At 39.2% G+C, this 20,827-nt stretch overlaps 1 protein-coding gene across 1 annotated transcript in view; it reads right to left on the bottom strand.

Moving 5' to 3' along the window:
* lap (phosphatidylinositol-binding clathrin assembly protein lap) overlaps positions 1-20,827 on the bottom strand; it is a 188,034-nt gene that overhangs the window by 17,704 nt on the left and 149,503 nt on the right. Inside the window, exon 14 of the mRNA XM_080271288.1 lies at positions 6,322-6,405. Within this exon, the coding sequence (XP_080127414.1) occupies positions 6,322-6,405 (84 nt within the window). The remainder of the gene's footprint in view (positions 1-6,321; positions 6,406-20,827) is intronic.

Raw genomic sequence — 20,827 nt, 5'->3', positions numbered from 1 at the left:
AATGCAGTTTAATGCAAACAAATGTAAAGCAATGGAATTTGGAAAGAGTACAAAGAGACAAACAAGAAAATACAGAATGGGGAATGAATGGATTGGTAAAACTAAAGAAGAGAAAGACTTAGGGGTACTGTTTTCAGACAACCTTTTACCAGAATATCACAATCAGGATCACCAGCGATATGTATAACCTTTTGAGAAACAAAAGAGTCGCATTTGCTTATCTGGATGAAGAGATGATGAACAAGTTGATTGCATCAATGACTCACCCGTGGCTAGAATATGCATCAGTGGTATGGTCACCACTTAAAAAGGATACAAGAAGGACTGAAAGAATACAAAGAGCAGCAATGAAGATGGTACCTGACCTGAGAGAATTATTGTACATGGAAAGACCGTCAAGACTAAATCTCCCAACCCTAGAAAAAAGAAGAATAAAGGGAGATTTGATTAATGTGTACACAGTATCCAAGGGGGTGGAGAAGCTTGATGGGGAGGACCTACTTTTGAGGGACGAAAGAGAAATGAGAGGTCACAGAAAAAAAGTTGAAAAGGATCACATGCAGGAGAGACATTAAGGAATACAGCTTCCCATACAGAACTTATGAAGTATGGAATAACCTGGATAACGAGGCGATAAATGTCAAGGATATTCATGATTTCAAAACCAAGCAGAACGTTAGCAGTTACGGAGATGGGACAGAACGAGCATACTGTAGTTCCTTTCCTGTAAATCACAACTTCGTAAATACAACTAGGTAAATACAACAGGGCAAATACACATGCACACACACACACACACACACACACACACACATGCATGCACGCACGCATGCATGCAAGCATGCACGCACACACACACACACGCACATGCACGCAAGCATGCACGCACACACACACACACACACACAAACACACACACACACACACACACACACACACACACACACACACACACACACACGTGGTCACTGAGTTCCAGATAATAACAGGGAACGTCGAGCCAAGAGATGAGCTTTATAGGCAGAGATGATACAACTCTGGAAAAGCAAATTTTACAGGATTGAGAAAATTTTTTGAAAATGCAGATTGGAGAAAATTCAGAGAAACAAGAGAGATACAGAGGAAATGAGATATTTCTCTAGGCCTCTATAATTCAGGAGTGGAAAAATTGTGCCAAGAGTAAGAGGGAAAGAAAACAGGAAAAAGGAGTGGTTTAATAGAAGGTGTATGATAGCAAAAAAAGAGAGAGACACGGCATGGAACAATTGGAGAAAAAAAGGCAACAACAATACAATGAAAGAATATAAAAGAACTAGAAATAAATACACAAGAATATGTACAGAGGAAGAAAGGAATTTTGAAAAAGGTATAATAGACAAATGTAAGGATGAACCCAAACTGTTTTATAGATCTGTTAATGGCAAACTGAAACAAAAGGAAGGAATCACAAAACTGAAGGTAGAAGGAGAGGTCTATAAAGATGTGGCAATGCAAGCAGAAATAACGAACAAATGTTTCCAATCAGTTGTCACTAATGAAAAGGAGTTTATGGAAGGAGAGTGACTAGAAATGTAGTGATAAAAGATATAAAAGTGGAAGTACAGGAAGTAAATAAATTACTGGAAACTCAAGATGTCAGGAAAGCCCCAGGACCAGATGGAATCTCTAATTGGGTACAGGGGCGCACCCGGGGGGGGGGGGGGCACGGGCACGGGCACGGGCACCCCCCCTCAGCTCTGGGTCCTTTAAAAATTTATATATATTGATTTCGATAACAGCAAAACATGAAAAATTGGCAAGTACAAACAAAGAGTAACACATGAGCCAGCAGCTCTCTGATTCTAAACCTGCATGTGACCTCCGAAAATTATCGGATTACCTGACCTCACCTCACTTCGGGCCCCCCTCTTAGAAAATTCCTGGGTGCGCCCCTGACTGGGTACTGAAGGAAAGCAGAGACCAACTGGCATATAAAATTCACAGCCTAATTGTGTGTTCTCTGCAAGAGGGGAAAGTGCTTCAAGAATGGGAGAGGGCAAAAGTGGTACCAGTTTATAAGGGAGGAAACAGGGAAGAACCCGTGAATTATAGACCAGTGTCTCTAACCAGCATGGTCACAAAATTGTGCAAGAGAGTTCTGAAAGATAGATGGGTAAAATATCTGGAAGAGATGAATATTTCGGCTGACAGTCAGTTTGGATTCAGAAGTGGAAGGTCATGTATTTCTAACTTGTTGAGTTTTTACTCAAGAGCGATTGACGTCCTTCCGGAGAGAGAGGGATGGGTGGATTGTGTGTATTTAGATCTGGAGAAGAAATTCCACAACGTACCCCATAAGAGACTAATGTGGAAACTAGAGCATACAGGAGGACTGAAGGGGAACCTCCTGGAATGGATGAGAGACTTTTTGAGAGACAGACAAATGAGGACAGTAATAAAAGATAGAATATCTAGATGGAGAAGTAACAAGTGGAGTCCCACAGGGATCGGTGTTGGCGTCAGTAATCTTCCTGATTTACATAAATGATATGGTAGATGGAGTGAACAGTTATGCAAGTCTGTTTGCTGATGATGAAATGATCTTGAGGAAGGTAGAGGTTGAGGAGGATTGTAAAATGCTGCAGGAGGATCTGGACAGGATACACGAATGGAGCCAGATGTGGGAAATGAAAGTCAATGCAAGAAAATGTAAAATTTTGGAAATGGGAAAAAGTACCAAGAGGCCATCACTGAATTATCTGAAGGGTAATGAATCAATCACAAAAGCAAGGGAAGAGAAAGATTTGGGAGCGCTGGTCCAGGACAGTTTGTCACCTGAAAAACACATTAACAAGAGTTAGAGGGACGTATAAACTCCTGACTAATATAAGAGTAGCTGTTCATTATATGGATGAGGAGATGATGAAGAAATTGATAGTGGCCATGATTCGCCCCAGGTTAGACTATGCAGCACACAAAAAGAAAGATATAAACAAGATTGAGAGAATACAAAGAACAGCAACCAAAATGGTCCCCAGTCTGGCAGATGTCGTACAGAAAGAGGCCGGAAAAGCTGGATTTGCCTTCCTTAGAAGAAAGGAGAAAAAGAGGCGACATGATTGCAATGTTCAGGACAATGATGGGAGTAGATAAAATTGACAAAGAAGATCTGTTTTTATGAGATAAAAGAGTAACAAGAGGACACGGAATGAAACTGAAGAAACCAAGCTGCCTGAAAGGTATCAAGAAATATAGTTTTCCTTATAGATGTATAGACCTGTGGAACAGCCTGGACAAAGGAATCGTCCAGTCTAAAAACTTAAACGAGTTTAAAGCTAAATTTGACTTGCTGAGAAACAGAGATGGGACCCCACGAGCGTAGCTCACTTCCAGTATATCACAATTAGGTAAATACAATCAGGTAAACACACACACACACACACACACACACACACACACACACACACACACACACACACACCTATTCAAAATGAAACCGAGCTTTTTAAATGGTGCACCAACTAACCAATGTACCAAGATCGTGACAGAAGCGCTACATAATAGCGACTTTGAGCTTTAGTCTAACAGTAACCACATCATGCCACGTCACTTAGTCATCAAGGAACGTGTATTTAGTGCACTTGGTGACTTTTCTTCAATCTCTTCTGCTGTCTGACACTGGTAACCTTTCACAGTGGATTTCAATGGGGGGGGAGGGGGGGGAAGTGGGGTCAAATCCAGAGAACAGGGAGGCTAGGGGACAACAGTCATCTTGTGCTTTGCCAAAAAGTTACAGATGAAAAGCGACATGAGGAATGACAACCTTCCAATTAAAAAAAGGCAATAAACATCACCTTCGCATCCGAGCGACCCTGAAGTGATTTTATGGTCATAATGACAATATTTCAACCCACCGTGACAACTGCCTTTTTCCTTGGAGATATAGCTGTACACCCATGTTTCATCACCTGTTATGGCATTTTGTAAAAGTTTTCATCAGCATTTGAACAATCAAACAGCTTCTGACTGACTGTGACATACTTCTCTCTTTGCTCATGTCAGTAAACATGGTACAAAAATTACGGCAACACAATGCATCTCCAGTTTTTCAATTAAAATCATGTAGCATGAACTTTTACAAGTGCCTACTTCAGAAACTTCATGGACAATCTAGTACAATTTTCACGGATCACAGAAAGCACTTTCTCAATGTGACTGGCATCTGTTGACATGGAAGGCAGTCCAGATCTGGGATTGTCTTCAGTGGACGTTCTTCCCAACTTGAACTGCTGGAACCACTTGTGACACTGTACATGGCTCAAGCAATCCTCCCCGGAACCATGTTACAATTTTATGAAAAGTCTCTGTAAAAGTTTTTCTCAATCTAAAACAGAATGTCACACAAACACTCTGCTCTTCAGGATCCTTCATTATTCAACTTGCAATAAATTGCCAAGAGCACTTAACAAATTTTCACTTAAGTGTGTGTACCTTGATCAATAACTAAATGAATGGCATAGTGTAGCTAGTGCTGGACTAAAGCTCAAAGTTGTTGCTACACAACGCTCCTATCACAATCATGCTATGCCAACTAGTTGGTGCACTATTTAATAAGTTCAGTTTCTTTTTGGATAGACCTCGTATACAGTATATAATAAAAAGGGCAAGTCTAACAGGGAAATGCTTTACATTATCCCACAGTTTACTTGTATCTCCAACTTACAATACAACCACACAGTTTTAGTACTACTCCACTCCTGGAAATGCATTGGTGAAGTTTTCTCCATATTTCTTTATACAAAATTAGGAAAGATGAGGATTCACCCTAATAATACGTAAAGAACACTGCATATACCGTACTGCACGCAGTTAAACTTCGTGATTTATATAAACTAAAGTGCAAAAAAATTCTGTGATGCTTCATATACTGTACTACAAAACAGAACTGCAAAAGTTAATGTCATATCTTCTGGTATATCTATCTTTACAACTAAAGCAAAAAAGGAATTACGTATGAATAAGAAACCTATGTAGTGACCAGGTCAAATAGCACTCCTGTTATAGTAATGTCAAAAACTGGCTATTGAAAAGTAAAATCCCTAACCTAAATCAATTCTCAATTACATCTGATATAAAACAGGATATTACAATACTGTATCAGAATGACTGATCATTCTGAGGAAGACCCAGTCTGAGCAAGGCAAAAAGTTGATTTCACTAAGCTTCCACTATACGGCACTGGAACTTTTCTAGATATATCAGATACAGGGTTCAATATATCTACAGAAAGACCATTGTGAAATGTGAGTTTACAGTTGCAGTTTTATTGGCATACTTATCAAATATCCAGCCTACTTTTAATAACCTTGATTGATGTAATAAGTTCAAACAAATTTAATACAGTATAGATTAAATGATGGTACTAAAATAATATTGTATTATAATGTAACTGAACCCATTGTAATGTGCATGGCAGCTTACTACAGTACCACAACATCCTCTAGTCTTACTCCTAAAAGGATGACTGGGACACTCAAGATTTCACTCTGGCTGCTACCAATATTTTCCTTGCTTTCTTCAGTTAAGGCACGCATTCCATCCTCTGAGGGTAGGAATATGTCTCATATAACCCCAAAAGGACAACTGAGACACAGAGTTTATACTCTGGCTCATGCCAGATGATTTTACCCAACTGAGGGAAGCATCCTGTCCTTTATGAGGGTTAATCCTCAGAGGCACAGAAAATACTATCTCAAGAGGAGGAGGATGCACTATAGCATAGGAGAGGTACATCAAAACTACAAAGCAAAATAAATAGACCACCAAACTATTTCAAAACATGTTTACACTATCATACTATTCAGCAGATACATTACTTGTGCTGTCATTAGCAAGAAGTATAGATGCATTTTTATATACAGAAAATAATATTGCCTGTTAACTGTTAGAAGCAACATCTTGGCAACATAATCCTAGCCTACACGTGTATTTGACAACTACATTTACATTATCCAAGGTCAACTGTGAGATAATGCTCTTTAAAAATTAAAGCCAAAACTTTGTTCCACAATTATTCAGCCACTTCTGAACTTTGCTAGCCACATCATTACTTCCAACCAATGTTAATCATGATTTAGAGAGACCGAGTAATAAAGGGTTAAAAGCAACTAACAAAGTCACTGTAATATTTACTGCAATTTCAACAGAGAAGAGAATAATGAAAGAATACTCTTTGGAGGGGGGGGGGGAGAGAGAGAGAGAGAGAGAGAGAGAGAGAGAGAGAGAGAGAGAGAGAGAGAGAGAGAGAAAAAAAAAAAACTGCATGCTAAGAATACAACTTACTCTGGGCTGTACTACTGTTGCCAAATACAGCATCAAAGGCATTATCAGAAACAAAACCAGGGGCTGTGGAGCTTTGTGAGACACCTGCAGAACAACAACAATGCAAATTACTGACGGCACTATCAGTTCTACACCGGCTAAATGATGGTGAAAGAGCAATGACAGAATTTCAAGGACTTGCTGAGGTGGAGAAACCACAAAGCAAAATTAATGTACTGATGTTCATTTAATCCCTTCAATCTGAGGGCATGGTGCTAGAGAGGGATGTTTTCATGCAGTGGCACCAACACTGTATAACCAACCATGCAGCAGAGCTGTCCAGTTATACAAACATCCATCAACTCCCTCCCTATCCTCTCAGAGGAGGATTGTTGACTGCAGCAAAGGGCTACTGTGCCCTGCAGTCCACTGGGTTCATGCTCAGATGAGCTTGGCACTAAAACAGCAACAACCCCAAAGATACTTTGTATTTTATTCTTGCTATCTCAAGGAAGTTTTATTCTGCTTAGGGATGCCTGCACACTGGAGAGGTTATCTATAAACTTCATTTACCCATTCAGTACAAATGGAATTTCCTTGGCTGAATAAAATCATCTGCAAGTAGCAAAAATAAACAAAACATTACATCACCAGATTGAACAGGTTAAACTCATCAGCTGGGGTGGGGAATAAGATCCGTGATGAGAAAAAGCTTGAAATTAATAGCTGGGAGACAAATGGCATTTACAATTTAAATAAATAAGTTTATTATGAGCCCTTTTACTGGCTTTAAGGTTGGGAGGGAAACACTAGATAAAGAGTCAATGGATATTCCAATGATTAGGTGATGGAGGAATATGGAGGATAAAGCTTTAGTAACTAGAGAAAATATTCAATTACATCTCATATCACTATAAGTTGTAGATGCTTTAGGCAGAAAAAAGTAGATGATACATGATAAAAGACTATGAAATGAAAAGGGATGAATGCAAGAGAATAATATAAATAAATCAGGGTTCTGGTGAGGTCTATATTATACAGGCACTGAAACTGAAAATAAAATAACAGACAGCAATAGCGAATGGATGACTGATTTATACTTTACCTATGGTAAAAGGCTTTCAGCTAATTAACCAGACTATCATCTATTAAAAAAAAAACTCAATGACGTATTCTTTAATTAAACCAATTTCCTGCCCATGATATTTAAGATGTTGCCCGTGTACTTGAATCATAATTACAAATACTCTCATGTTTTCACTAAACTAACAGTACAAATGTAATGATGGACAAAAACCATATTTAGCAAACTCAAGCTACATATAACAGCATAGTACTCAAAAGTCAAGCCCGAGAGGTATTACTGTACATCATTCAAGCAATATAAAATCTAATGTACAATGAACGCTTATAAAAAAAAAGCAATTAAATTAATTCCCTACAAGTTAAGGGAATATGCTTCACTGTTAACCCCCCCCCCCCCCGACAATCCCACACCTCTTCACTAAAAATGCAGCTGCTCACTGTATGGATATGTATCTTGTTCACATACAGGCTTTAGCTGTACTGTCTTGTACTGCCATACAAGTATAATGGAATACAAGGGAAGAAAGAATACATGGAGACACCTTATGAGATGCTCTGAGTGTCAAAGGAGCAGAAAGGTATATGAAATAGGAAATGAGCAGATGCAGAGACAGACAGGGGAAGGGAGCACTGAGGTAAAGAGAGAGGGAGAGGAGTAGAGGGAGGAAGATAGGGACAGACCTGAAAGGCAAAGGGTGAGGGACAGGAGCAGAAATGCAAAGAGGGACAGAAGCAGAGAGGGACAGAAGAGAGGCAAGGTGAGAGCAATACAGCAGAGGCAAAGGGATAGGGACAAGAGCAAAATGGCAAAGGGAGAGGGCTCCAGTAGAGCAGAGGGGGAAAGAGAGGAGGACAGGAGCAGAAAGGCAATGATAAACAAATGATAATCAGGGACAGAAGCAGATAGACAGGAAGAGGGACAGGGGCAGAGGGACAAGGATAAACAGTTGGTAATATGTGAATGGCTAACAACAATAAAGTAGAGAAGGATGGAACACAAGAGCAACAGAAGGAGGAAGTGGGTAATTTGAATTTGCAGTGGTAACACACAAAAAAAGCCAGATTCTTAAAAGTAATATTTAAACAGTTATGACAAATAATTTTCTGGTACTAACTCCCAAATTTATGCCAGAAAATATAAGACATTAAAAGGACACTTAACAAGTAATCTGTTAGCACCAATAACCTTTCTTTTAATAAAATCAATTCTGAGGTTCCACAGCTGAATTAGAAATACTTAAAATAATGATATTCACTTATGAAAAATAAAGACTAAAAAGCTTTTGAACAAATTAATTAAAATACTATTATAACTAAGTACTGCACATCACTTACTGTATATGTTTCAAAATGTCTAATCATTAATATGTACAAAAACTCTGAAGTCTATAACTTATGGCAAATTAACACACCTATAAAATTTAACAACGATACTAAAACCATGCAAATGGTAACTAACCTATCATGCAGGTAGACTTTGATCACAACAAATAAACTCTGCACACAGCTTACTACAACTTACCATTACTGAGGAGATACACTGTCATAAGGTGGTTACATTACTGGCTTGGAGATAATTCCTCCAACTGTTTTGCAGTTTCTTGCCCCTTCTTCACATGGGAATAAGTAGGAAATGGCAGGTGTTTCTATGCTAATCCTTTGAATATACCTTAGAGAATGTTTGCTGGTTGTCAAGAGCACCCTCAGAATTCCCTTCTCCATGAAGAAATAAACATATAAAACCTATCTAGCGTGTACTACAATAAATCGTACCAACCACTGTTTCATTACATAACTATAGTATCATATGAAGAATATGGTGCATCAGTCCCTCATCTAAATAATCTTTAATCCTTTCAGTATGATAATTTCTTAATAAATTCTACCTCTGACACACACATGGAAGTACAGAGTCAATGCACTTTCAATTTCACATGCATCACTTCATAAAGGCACCCCTTCCCCATTCATATTTTGTTAGCAAAGGTTAGGGCTAATTCTGGCTCTCTCTCTACCTCTGAGAAGGTCCAGTCCTGCAGTGGACCTAATATGAACTGATAAAGATATAGAAAAGGCCCTTCATTTATATATATAGGGTTAATATGGGAACAAGACCTTCAATACATAATACTGTACACTAACATCAGAACTAACAATACAGTATATACAGGATACAAGAGACTACAGATCCATTACCCTTTAACCCTTTAAACGCGGATCGTCGCGTTTGCGATGCCTGGCAAAAAGGACATAACGGCGGAGCGTCGCGTTTGCGATTCTAGTAAATTTTGAATAACCGCGGGCAGGCAGGCTCCAGCTGGTATTGTCTATCAGTACCACCACCCTTTAGCTACTTTTAGCACACTTGACCTTTGTACCACTGACCTCCGTTGTTGCCAAGTATCGCGTTTTTCCCCCGTCCCCCCCCCACCACGGCCCCTGCCAGCCTGGCTGTGATACATGGCAGCGCTCTGAGTGCTCAGAACTGTAAATCTATGCTCTCCTCTCACAAGCAGTTTATGCTAATAGGAAACGCTTGTTTCCCCAGTTGTAACACTAGCTTTTTTTCTCACGGTTTGCCCCTGTTTAGCGTCAGTTTACCGCAGGCTTTCAAAGTGACATTATGGCGAGTTCTAGCTCTTCCGAGTCAGTGCAAGCGGCCGACAGGAACGAGAATAAAGTGACGGGCGTAAGGCAGAATAAAAAGCACGCCGTGGTGATCTTTTGGGAAGTAATATGATTGAAAATAATGTAGTATACATGTTTTTAGCTGTGAAAATGGAAATGTTTGTTGAGTGACGGGAGGACCGCCGCCGCGCTGCATGTCGGCCGTACGTTCTGTTGATTTTAGCCTTATTTTCAGTGCTTATTGTACAAATACGGATTCCTAACTACCTTTACGTTGTAGTATAAAGTTTACTGTGACAGAATGAGGCTGTGGTAGAGGGGAAACCGGGTTGCTGGAGGTGTGAAAGTGAAGATTTGGTTACCCAACTTTGCAAGTCTCCACAAGTCCTTGGGTAGTCCACGAAGGCTCAACACCTGTCTCTGGAGAAAGCTGAATGTAAGTACTATCTGCCATACCAAGTATAATGTTCTAGGGTTAATCTCTGATTTTTGGCTAATATTTTCCTACAGGTACTCAGACCGCGATACAACCCCGCCACTCGGGGGGGCGCGACTGTTCACGGCCGCGTTTAAGGGGTTAAGCCCAAGGATGTCATTTCTATCTGTATTCCTCCACGATCAGATGATGCGACTCAGCTTAGGGGAGACTGCACATCATGAAGGCATTAACTACGGCTACATCTAACTCTTTTGGCTCAAAAAGCTTCCCCATAGCAGAATAAACTCATCTGGAGATTTAAAAAAAAAACACACACACACACACACAAACACACACACACACACTGGATTCAAGATGTTAATACTTACCTGAGTGAAACAGTGATATCTGCTGAATCAAATCATAGGCAAATCTTAAACAAAAAGCCATCCATCAAAACCTGATAACCAACATATGGAACAGTAGAACAAACTGGTAATTCCACTGCAGAAAACATACCAAAATTTTCCATGTTAAACTCTGAACATTCCTTAGTGTAAACAGCTTTACTATTTCAGTACAATGATGCTGTTTTTACTTCATTCTTGCTACCACCAAAAGATTTTATTCAACTGTGGAATGTTTCACAGAAAAAAAAAAAAGAGTAAAAAAATAAAGCTATCACTGTACTGAAATGTTCATGTTACATCCATAATGTCTAAAAATAGGAGTAATCATATACAGTACAATAAACCCTCAATATAACAAACTCTCTTTTAATGAAATGTTATGATCATTTAATGAGTTATGTTTGATTAAAGAATGGATGCACAGGAAACACCAACCAGTGTGATGTACCTACAAGCATGCATGCATCCAAAGTTACAAAGATGATGTGGAAACTACGTATGCTGAAATGGTGAAAGTAAAGAAACTTACAAGCAAGAGTCGAAGAAAAAAGTATTAGAAAGGAGGTGAAAAAAATAATCCAAAAAACCCAAAATTGGTCAAAGATTCACCAGATATCAACAAATCTATAGTAATCACTGGTATAGAGGAGGAAGAAAAAAAAAAAAAAATTGAGAGAGAAAAAGGAGATGGCAAATATAATGAGCATATTGAAGGAAGTATCAGAAACTCAGTAATAAAGACATAAAGAAACATAAAAGGCTTGGGAAATATGAGCTAAATAAGTCAAAGCCCCTAAAAGTAACCTTCCAGAGTGTGAACACTGTGGAGGAAATACTAAAAAATGCAAAGAAGCTCACGGAAAAAGAGGAACTTAAAAGTGTATGGATAAAAAGATGCCTAACTCAAGAGGAATTGGGAATACTAAAGAGAAGAGGGAGGAGGCAAAAACAAAGAATGAGGGAAGCGCAGAGGAAGGGAAGAGTATATATATATATATATATATATATATTTTATATATATATATATATATATATTTTTTACAAAGTAATTGGATTGCAGGTAAGAAAGTGGTAAATAATCAACAGGGAACAAAAGGAGGAAGGTAGTAGATTCAAGTTATGTAAAGTATCTAAACAAGATCATTAGGCTGATGTATTCAAATGGAGATGGAATGGTGTCTAACTTGTTAGAGATAGAAGACTATACCAAAGAAACAGAACCACATATTATTTGCCAAACTGAAATTAACCCTAAAGATATCAAACGATACCCTAAACTTGGAGGAATACAAAATATCAAGAAGAGACAGAAATTTTAGAAAGGGAGGAGGAATTATAATCTTAAAGAAAAATCTACAATTCAAAGAAATAAAACTAGATATACCCTCACAAGTAGAACTGATTGCATTGGAATGTAACACATCTGAAGGGTAATTAATTGTGGCAAATTTATACATGCCACCCAAAACGAACACTTGGGAAAGAGGCGAATATGAAGACCTGGCAGAAAGTACGATTCAAGGTTTAACAACATTACCACATAGAATGGAAGAGAAATCTGAAAGAATAATATACAATGAAGACTTCAATATATAAATTTGAATACTCTAGATGTAAAAAGCCATGAAAGCTGTTGGGATCAAAAGCTCCTGGATATGGTGCAAGAGCTTTTCCTAACACAGCATGTAAAGGAAAACACCAGAAAAAGAGGACTTGATGATCCATCAGTACTAGATCTTATATTTACCAGGCAAGAAAATGAAACTGACAATGTAATGTCTCACCCCCCATTTGGCAAAAGCAACCATGCAGTATTAAACTGTAACTTCAGGATTGCATATGATGTTACCAGTAATGAGAGTTACAGAAAAAGTCTAAACTACAAAATGGACAACTACGGTATCATGACCTGAAGAGGTACTTCTTAGAAATTCATCCATCCATCATCCAATCCTACATTGCCCCATGAGGAGCGCAGAAGCCCGGCACTGGGTAAGTTGGTCTTGACATTTAAGATGAGAGCGACCAGCCTCACTCATCCCTGAATGGGATTACGTGAGTAATAAATTCCAACCATCCCTTGGATATAAACCTTCACCAGCTCAATCCGATTGGAGTGCAGTAATTGCCCGCTAAACAACCAGGCACCAAAATTTGGTTATACGGTTACCACCCAGCACAGTAAATGGTTTCCTGGTGAACAGGAAACCATTAGGCTTGCCACTGAGTGTACAGTAACCCACAGGAAGAAGGAAGAGGAAAGAATGAAGGAAAGAAAGACAGAAGAGGGAGCGCAAAGTCACCCGGAAATAGGAGTCCAAAATTACATCCCTCAGCACAAAGCAACAGAAATGAAAATAAAGAAATGATTTAATACAGAATACCATCCACTCACTCAATGTAGTGCTGCTGTTGGGTGTCTGCCCTTTCCTCTCCTCCATCCTTCTTTCCTTCCATCCTCTTCTGTCTTTCTTTCCTTCATTATTTCCTTGTCCTTCTGCCTACGGGTGACTTTACACTCCCTCTTCTGTCTTTCTTTCTTTCCTCTTCCTGCTGCCTGTGGGTGACTCTATACTAAGTGACAAGCCAAATGGTTTCCTGAACACCAGGAAACCATTTACTATGCTGGGTGGTAACCATATAACCAAATTTTGGCGCCTGGTGGTTTAGTGGGTAATTAATGCACTCCAATCGGATTGACCCGGTGAAGGTTTATATCCAAGGAATGGCTGAGGTTGATTGCTCATGTAATGCGACTCACGGATGAGTGAGGCTGGTCCCTCTCATCTTAAATGTCAGGACCAACTGCCTAGCCCCGGGCTCCTACGCTCCTCATGGGGCAATGTAGGATTGGATGATGGATGGATGGATGGATGTAAAAAAGAAAAAGAAAAAGAGACTTGTTGTGGAATAGATAAAGGATACAAAATAGCGAGAGTGCATATAACAACTATAAACAGGCAAGAAATGATTATACAAAGATAAGGAGGAAGGCTGAGAGACAGTTTGGGGAAGACATTATATATAAAAGTAATGATCAACCTAAGCTTTTTTACAGCTACATCCAAAGCAAAACCAAAGCTAAAGAAAAATACAGTCCATTAGGATGAGGGGATCATTTATACACAAGAGAAAGATATTTGTGAAGCACTAAATAAAAATTTCCAATCAGTTTTTACAAAAGAAAGTAATTTTGAGAGAGATGATATGAAACATGCATGGCCACAAGTAATACCAGATATACAAATACTGTATCTGAAAAAGAAGTACAAGAAGAGTTAAGTAAATCAGACAAAGGAAAAGCAAATGGTCCTGACAAAATTTCAGGTTGGGTGCTACATGAATGTGCAGAAGAATTATGCAGATCATTGTATTTAATATTCATGGAATACATACTTAGGTCAAGGTCAACTACCTGATATTTGGGAGAAAGCAAACACTGTCCCCCTATTCAAGAAAGGGAATAGACAGAATCCACTCAACTACCGACCAGAATCACTAACCAGTGTTGTAAGTAAGATACTAGAAAAGCTGATAAGAAAAGCTTGGGTAAAACATCTAGAAGAACACATTATGATAACAGAAAGGCAGTTCGGTTTTCTATCTATCTATCTATTGCAAGACGTCTCAATCCCGTCGCCCTGTCCCCCGCCATTTCATTCCTCGGCTTACAGCTCACACCCCCCTCTCTCATATACCTCTCCACTCCATCCCTCCATCTCATCCTTGGCCTCCCCTTCCCTCTCCCCCCCCACCTCACTCACATACACTCTTCTCATTTGTCTCTCACTCTCCATCCTCTCCATGTGGCCAAACCACCTCAATGTGTTTCTCCTAACACTTCCTATCACATCCACACCACAATGATCCTTCACTTCCTCATTTGTCAGTCTGTCTCTCCATGTGACTCCGCATGCTCCTCTCAAATAACTCATTTCCAATGCTCTCACTCTTGACTTCTGTCCCTCCAATAAGGTCCAGGCTTCACTTCCATACGTTAGAGATGGTATCACAATTCTGTCATGCAGTAACTTTTTCACTTCCATGCTCACCTCCCTGCTTCTTATTACTGCTTTCAAGGAACCAACAACCTTTCTTCCTTGCTGTACCCTTTCAAGCACTTCATCCTCTAAACTTCCATCCTTACTCATCACACTACCCAAGTACTTAAACGCACTCACATTTTCCACTTCGGTTTTAGGAAGGGAAAATCACGTATTACTAATCTATTGCGCTACTATGATAGAGTTACAGAAACATTACAGAAATGAGAAGGATGGGTGGACAGTATCTATTCAGATTTCAGGAAAGCATTTGACAGAGTACCGCACCAAAGACTTTTATGGAAACTGTACCATCAAGGAGGTATCCAAAACAATCTGTACTGTTGGATGCAGGATTTTCTCAGAAAAAGGGAAATGAGAACAGTATTAAGGGGAAATTACTCATCCGGAAGTGACTAGCAGAGTTCCACAGGGCTCAGTGCTGGCACCAATTATGCTTTTAGTATATATAAATGACAGACAGTAACAACGGAAATGGAAGCTATCTAAATTGTGTGCGGATGATGCAAAAATACAATGGAAAATTACTGACACAGATTCTTGCAAAGAACTGCAAGAAGAATTAAATAAGCTTCATGAATGGAGCAATAAATGGCAAATGGCAATGAATGTGAACAAGTGTCATGTAATTAAGTTTGGTAAAAGTGAGAAAAGGCCAGATTGGGATTATAAATTAGGAAGATCAACCTTACACACATCAGAAAGGGAGAAGGACCTAGAAGTGACTATCAATAACAGACTATCTCCAGACGACCACATAAGTGAGATGGTGCGTAACATGTAACTGTTACTGCGGGCTCATGGCCTTTGGTTCCTTCTTCCTCGCATTAAAAAAAAAAAAAAAAAAAAAAAAAAAAAAAAAAAAACATCCATTCATTCATTCACTGTCAGATGCCATGTATCCCAAACGGGGTGGCCAAGGGCTTCGAGTTAATTGTTTTACAGGGAGGGGCACTAATCCTCCACCAACCCCACTTGACACGTAGGGGGAACGTTATGCCAACAGCATCTGGTGTTCCCAGGCGGTCACCCATCCATGTACTAACCAGACCCAACGTTGCTTCACTGCTCGCTAATATGAGAACAGCATTCACATATATAAATGGAGACATGCTGAGAAGATAATAACATCACTCAGCAGACCAATCCCGGAGTATGCATCAACAGTCTGGAATCCTCATCTCAAAAAACACATAAGATTGAAAAAGTACAAAGGGTAGCTACAAGATGGGTACCAATCTTAACAGATCTAAGCTATGAAGAAAGACTAAAAAAAACTGTATCAACCAACACTACAGGAGAGAAGGAAAAGAGAGGACATGATTATGCTATATTATGGCATCTCACGGAAAGAGAAAATATACGTAAATGAATACATGACCTATGGGGAAGCATAATCAAGAGGACACTGCAAAAAAACTACATAAAAAGGGAGGCAATAAAGACATAAGGAAATTCAGCTTCCCAAATAGGGCAATTGATCAGTGGAATGCACTACCAAATAAAGTAATGTGTGCCAAAACTATTCATAAATTTAAGAGTATGTATGATAAAATGGTTTAAAACAATGAACAGTATGATCTTGACTCATTCCTGTAAAGATACAATTAGATAAAAACAATTAGGTAAGAACACACACACACACACACACACACACACACACACACACACACCACTTGCCGGCTCAGTGGTAATGCTCTTGCCTAGCATCTGCTAAGATGGGGCTTCACACCTTGCTCGGGAGGCAAAAAATTTCACTGATGAAGTGGGTGGGTACTGTCCCTCTTGAGCAAAGAGATGGGTGTGTGCGTATGTGAAGGTCAAGGGTTTGCCCTTAAATCGGACTATTTCAGCTCTCAGCTTTCTTCTGGGAGGGTAAAAGCTGACGATCATAACTATCACGTGATCCTGACCAACCCGGTGAATTACACACATGGATGTAAACAAGACTGACAACACGCACCTGCAGGAAGGCTCCCCAAAATTTTTAATAATTTTAGTACTGCATACAGAATGACAGCCCATCTCTAAACTGTCTGTGACTGAAGTTAAAGGTGGAGAGATTTACCTGTATACCTGAAACATTTGGATGCTCTGTGGGAGCTGTGGTGAAAGCAGAAAATGGCAGGCGGGGTTGGAGGAGCGGAGCTGCAAAAGGTTGATGAATGTGGTGATTTTGAGGGATTTGACCATCAAACCAACATGCCTGAGTTAATAAAAGCATTAACGATTTGAATGTCAAAGATTTAAGCAGTAACCGAGAACATGACAAATGATAGTTTAAAGACAAAGAAAAGTGAAACAGAAGAGAAGCAGGAGTTGAGTACTGCCAAGGGGGGAGCCCTCAAGATGAAAATCAGTGTTTTAGAGGAGGAAAATAAAGAATCAAGAATAAAATTGGGTGAAACTAAACATAAGACTGAGAAAATCTGTACAGCTCTGGAACGAGTGCAAGAACAAACAGGATGGGTTATTAAAGGGCGTGAAGAGATGTCAGAACTGAAAGAGAAAATCAAACGACAAAGTGAAGGAAGTAGAAAATCGGCAAAACAAAGGCATCTTCGAAAGTGAAGTGGTGAAAGTTTTTTTTTTTTTTTTTTTTTTTTTTTTTTTTTTGGGGGGGGAGAAGGAGGAAATTGTGAGGAACACAGCTGAAAGGAATAGATGTGTGATCATCTTCAGAGCTGTGTAGAAAGAGCAGAAATCAATACAGGCTAGGAAGAATGAAGCGGTGACTAAGATCACTAAATTAGTTACCAAGATAAATAAAGAAGGAAGAAACTGGGAACGAGAAACTGGGGATGTAAGAAGAGTAAGCCGGTATAAAACAGAAGGACCTAACGTTAGGTCCATCCGGGTTAAATTTACAAATTTAAATGTCAGCAAAAGCAGTGTTGGGAGCAGCATATAGGCTGAGTGATAATGAAAATCTGAAAAAAGTAATGATATGAAAAGATGTAAACTCTGATGAGAGAACTAAACTGTAAACATTGCTGGAAGAGGCAAAAAAACAAAAATGATAAAAGATTAGAGAGACAATGATATGTGTTTTTTTGAAGAGTGAAGGACATTAAACTCAAAGTGGTATACAGTATAAAGAAGGACTAAAGAAAAAAGTACAAAATGACTTAGTAGGCCGAGGTAAAGTTAGAGCAACCAAGGAGAGAGTCAGAAGGCTCAGGCTCATATGATAAAGGTAATGTATACAAATGTGGATGGATTGAAAATGAAGACGCTAAAACTTGGAGACTGTATTGGGGAAAAGAAGCCAGTATGTCTGGCTGAAACTAAATCAGAGAGTGAATTTGATGCACATATGCTTGGTTGGTGCTTGTTGGAAAGACTATAATGTGTGAAGGAACGGCAGAGAAGGAAAGTTTGGAGGAGGAGTGATGATTATGACTGATTAAAAGGAAAATGCAAAAAGGGTACATTTAGGAAATACCGAAGAGGAAATACTGGGAGTGGAAATAGCGGAAGAACATGGAGAAAAGTTAGACATATTAGTGATGTACTGTATATGCCACCAAGGACCAGAGCATGGAATAGAGATGAGTGAGCGAGTCTCTAGATATGTTAAGGAAAATAACCGAGCAGAGAAATAAATTGCCGCTAGTGGACGATTTTAATTGTAGAGAGGTCGATTGGGAAGGAATTGACGCAAGGAACAATGTGAAAAGCTGGGGGTATAGACTGATGGACCTGATAATGGAAAATATGTTAATACAGTTGGTTAATGAAAATACAAGAATTAGGGGGGAAGATACATCATCAAGAGTTGATCTGATTTTTACAAGAAACTAAAGACATACAGGAATTACAGTATCATTGCCCCATAGGAATGAGTGACCATCTGGTTATGGAGATGGAGATATTAGGAGACACAGGAGAAAGAGAAAAGACATATTGACAAAATAAATATAACTATGGGAGAGCAGATTTTGACTCCTTAAGACAATATTTCAGAAAAATGGGCTGCAGTGAAATGGAGAGGGGGATAGGTATCCAGGAGAAATATAATATCTTTATGAAAATATATGAGGGAGTCTGATACCATGTTCCTAAAGTTGCTGCAAAAAAGGACGACAGAAAGAAAGATGGTTTAATAAAAGATGTAGGGAGGCACTTGAAATTGGGAGCAGAGCATGGGCTAAAGTAAGAAAAAGATACAGTATACTGAAAAAGCTTGGAAAGAGTATAAAGAAGTAAGAAATGAATATGTAAAAGTAGGAAGGGAGAAGGAACAAAAATACGAGAAGGATATCGTTAATGAAAGCAAGAAAGAGAAGGAACAAAAATATGAGAAGGATATGGTTAATGAAAGCAAGAAACAACCCAAGCTGTTCTACAAGTTTGTTAACGGTAAATTGAGAACAATAAACAGCATAGTGTGATTGAAAGATAGTGAGGTACTATATGAAAAAGAAGAAATAGGAAACAATGATAAATTGCAGTAGGTACAGTACATCCCCACAGTACACGAGTTTTGAGTACGCGATCCCCCTTGTACGCTAGGACCTTTTTTTTTTATATTTTTTGGGTATTTTTTATTAGTACGCGAATTGAACTCCTTGTAAGCGAGACGGGCAGCAAAGAGTGGCCTGAATTCGGGGTTACTCCGGGTACGCAAGATTGCCTCCCCAGGAAGCGATAACAGGTAAAGGTCTATCTATCTATTGCCAGACGCCATAATCCCGTAAGGGGTGGCCATTTGACTTTGAGTTATTGGTTTTACGGGGAGGGGCACTAACTCTCCACCAACCCACTTGTTGACATGTAGGGAGCACGTACGGGTTGGTTATATGGTTACCACCCAGCACTGTAAATGGTTTTTTGGCTTCCAGGAAACCATTTGGCTTGTCACTCAATGTACAGCCACCTGTAATGGAAAGAAGAGCAATAAGAAGTGACAAGAATGATGGGAGATATACGAAGAGAGGAGGGCAGGCACAGAAAAAGAATGATAAAGGCTAAGGAAGAAGTAGGCAGCACTACATCAAGTGCGTGGAAGATGGTCGCCACCACCTACTACCAATGATTTACCTAGTAAATCCATAATCTTGTAGGTTTACTTTATCTTAGGTAATATGTTTTAGACAGTTTCCCTGTATTGTACAATACTCAGGTATGAAAGGCGTCTCAAGGGTTGCCCATGAAGGGGGGTGCCGCCTATATGTAATTTTTCCCATAAGTTTATGTATTCACAGTACACAAATTCCTAGTATGCGACGTCCTCTGTCGCCCATATAGGTGTGTACTAGGGGGATGTACTGTATTTGTAACAGAAGAGGAATTCCTAGAACCTGAAACAAGGATGCAACCCCTGAAATTGGAAACAGCAGTAGTTGAGAGAAATGAGATACTTCAGTTGATGAAGGGTACAGATGTAAGAATGGCAATGGGACCAGATGAAGCAACTGGTTGGATTTTGAAAGAATGTGCCGACCAGTTAGTGAGGCCTATCTAAGGTATTATAAGGTCTTCCACAGAAAGTAGGGAGCTACCCATTGAATGAAAAAGAGCAAATATAGTTCCAATATGTAAAGAAGGTGATAGGGAGCATCCGCTAACTATAGACTGGTCTCCCTCACCAGTACAGTCTGCAAACTATGTGAAAATGTCATTAGAAAAAGATGCATAAAATTCCTTGAAGGGCATGTGGTAATAATGTCCAAGCAATTTGGATTTAGAGAAGGGTCACCTTGTGTTAAGAATTTGTTGAGCTTCTATTGTAGAGTGACAGACACTGTTCATGAAAGGGAAGATGAGTAGACTGTATTTACCTGGATTTAAAGAAGGCTTTGACAGAATGCCACACAAAAAATTATTATGAAAACAGAAAACCTATGGAGGTATACATGGGAAATCACTGAAATGGATGGAAACTTATTTGATATGAAGACAATAAACAACCATAATAA

This window comes from Coenobita brevimanus, chromosome 45 (genome assembly GCF_032717465.1).
Source record: "Coenobita brevimanus isolate Jiangsu-jjx chromosome 45, ASM3271746v2, whole genome shotgun sequence".
NCBI classification, from domain to species: Eukaryota; Metazoa; Arthropoda; class Malacostraca; order Decapoda; family Coenobitidae; genus Coenobita; species Coenobita brevimanus.
This window is presented reverse-complemented; position numbering and strand designations above follow the sequence as displayed.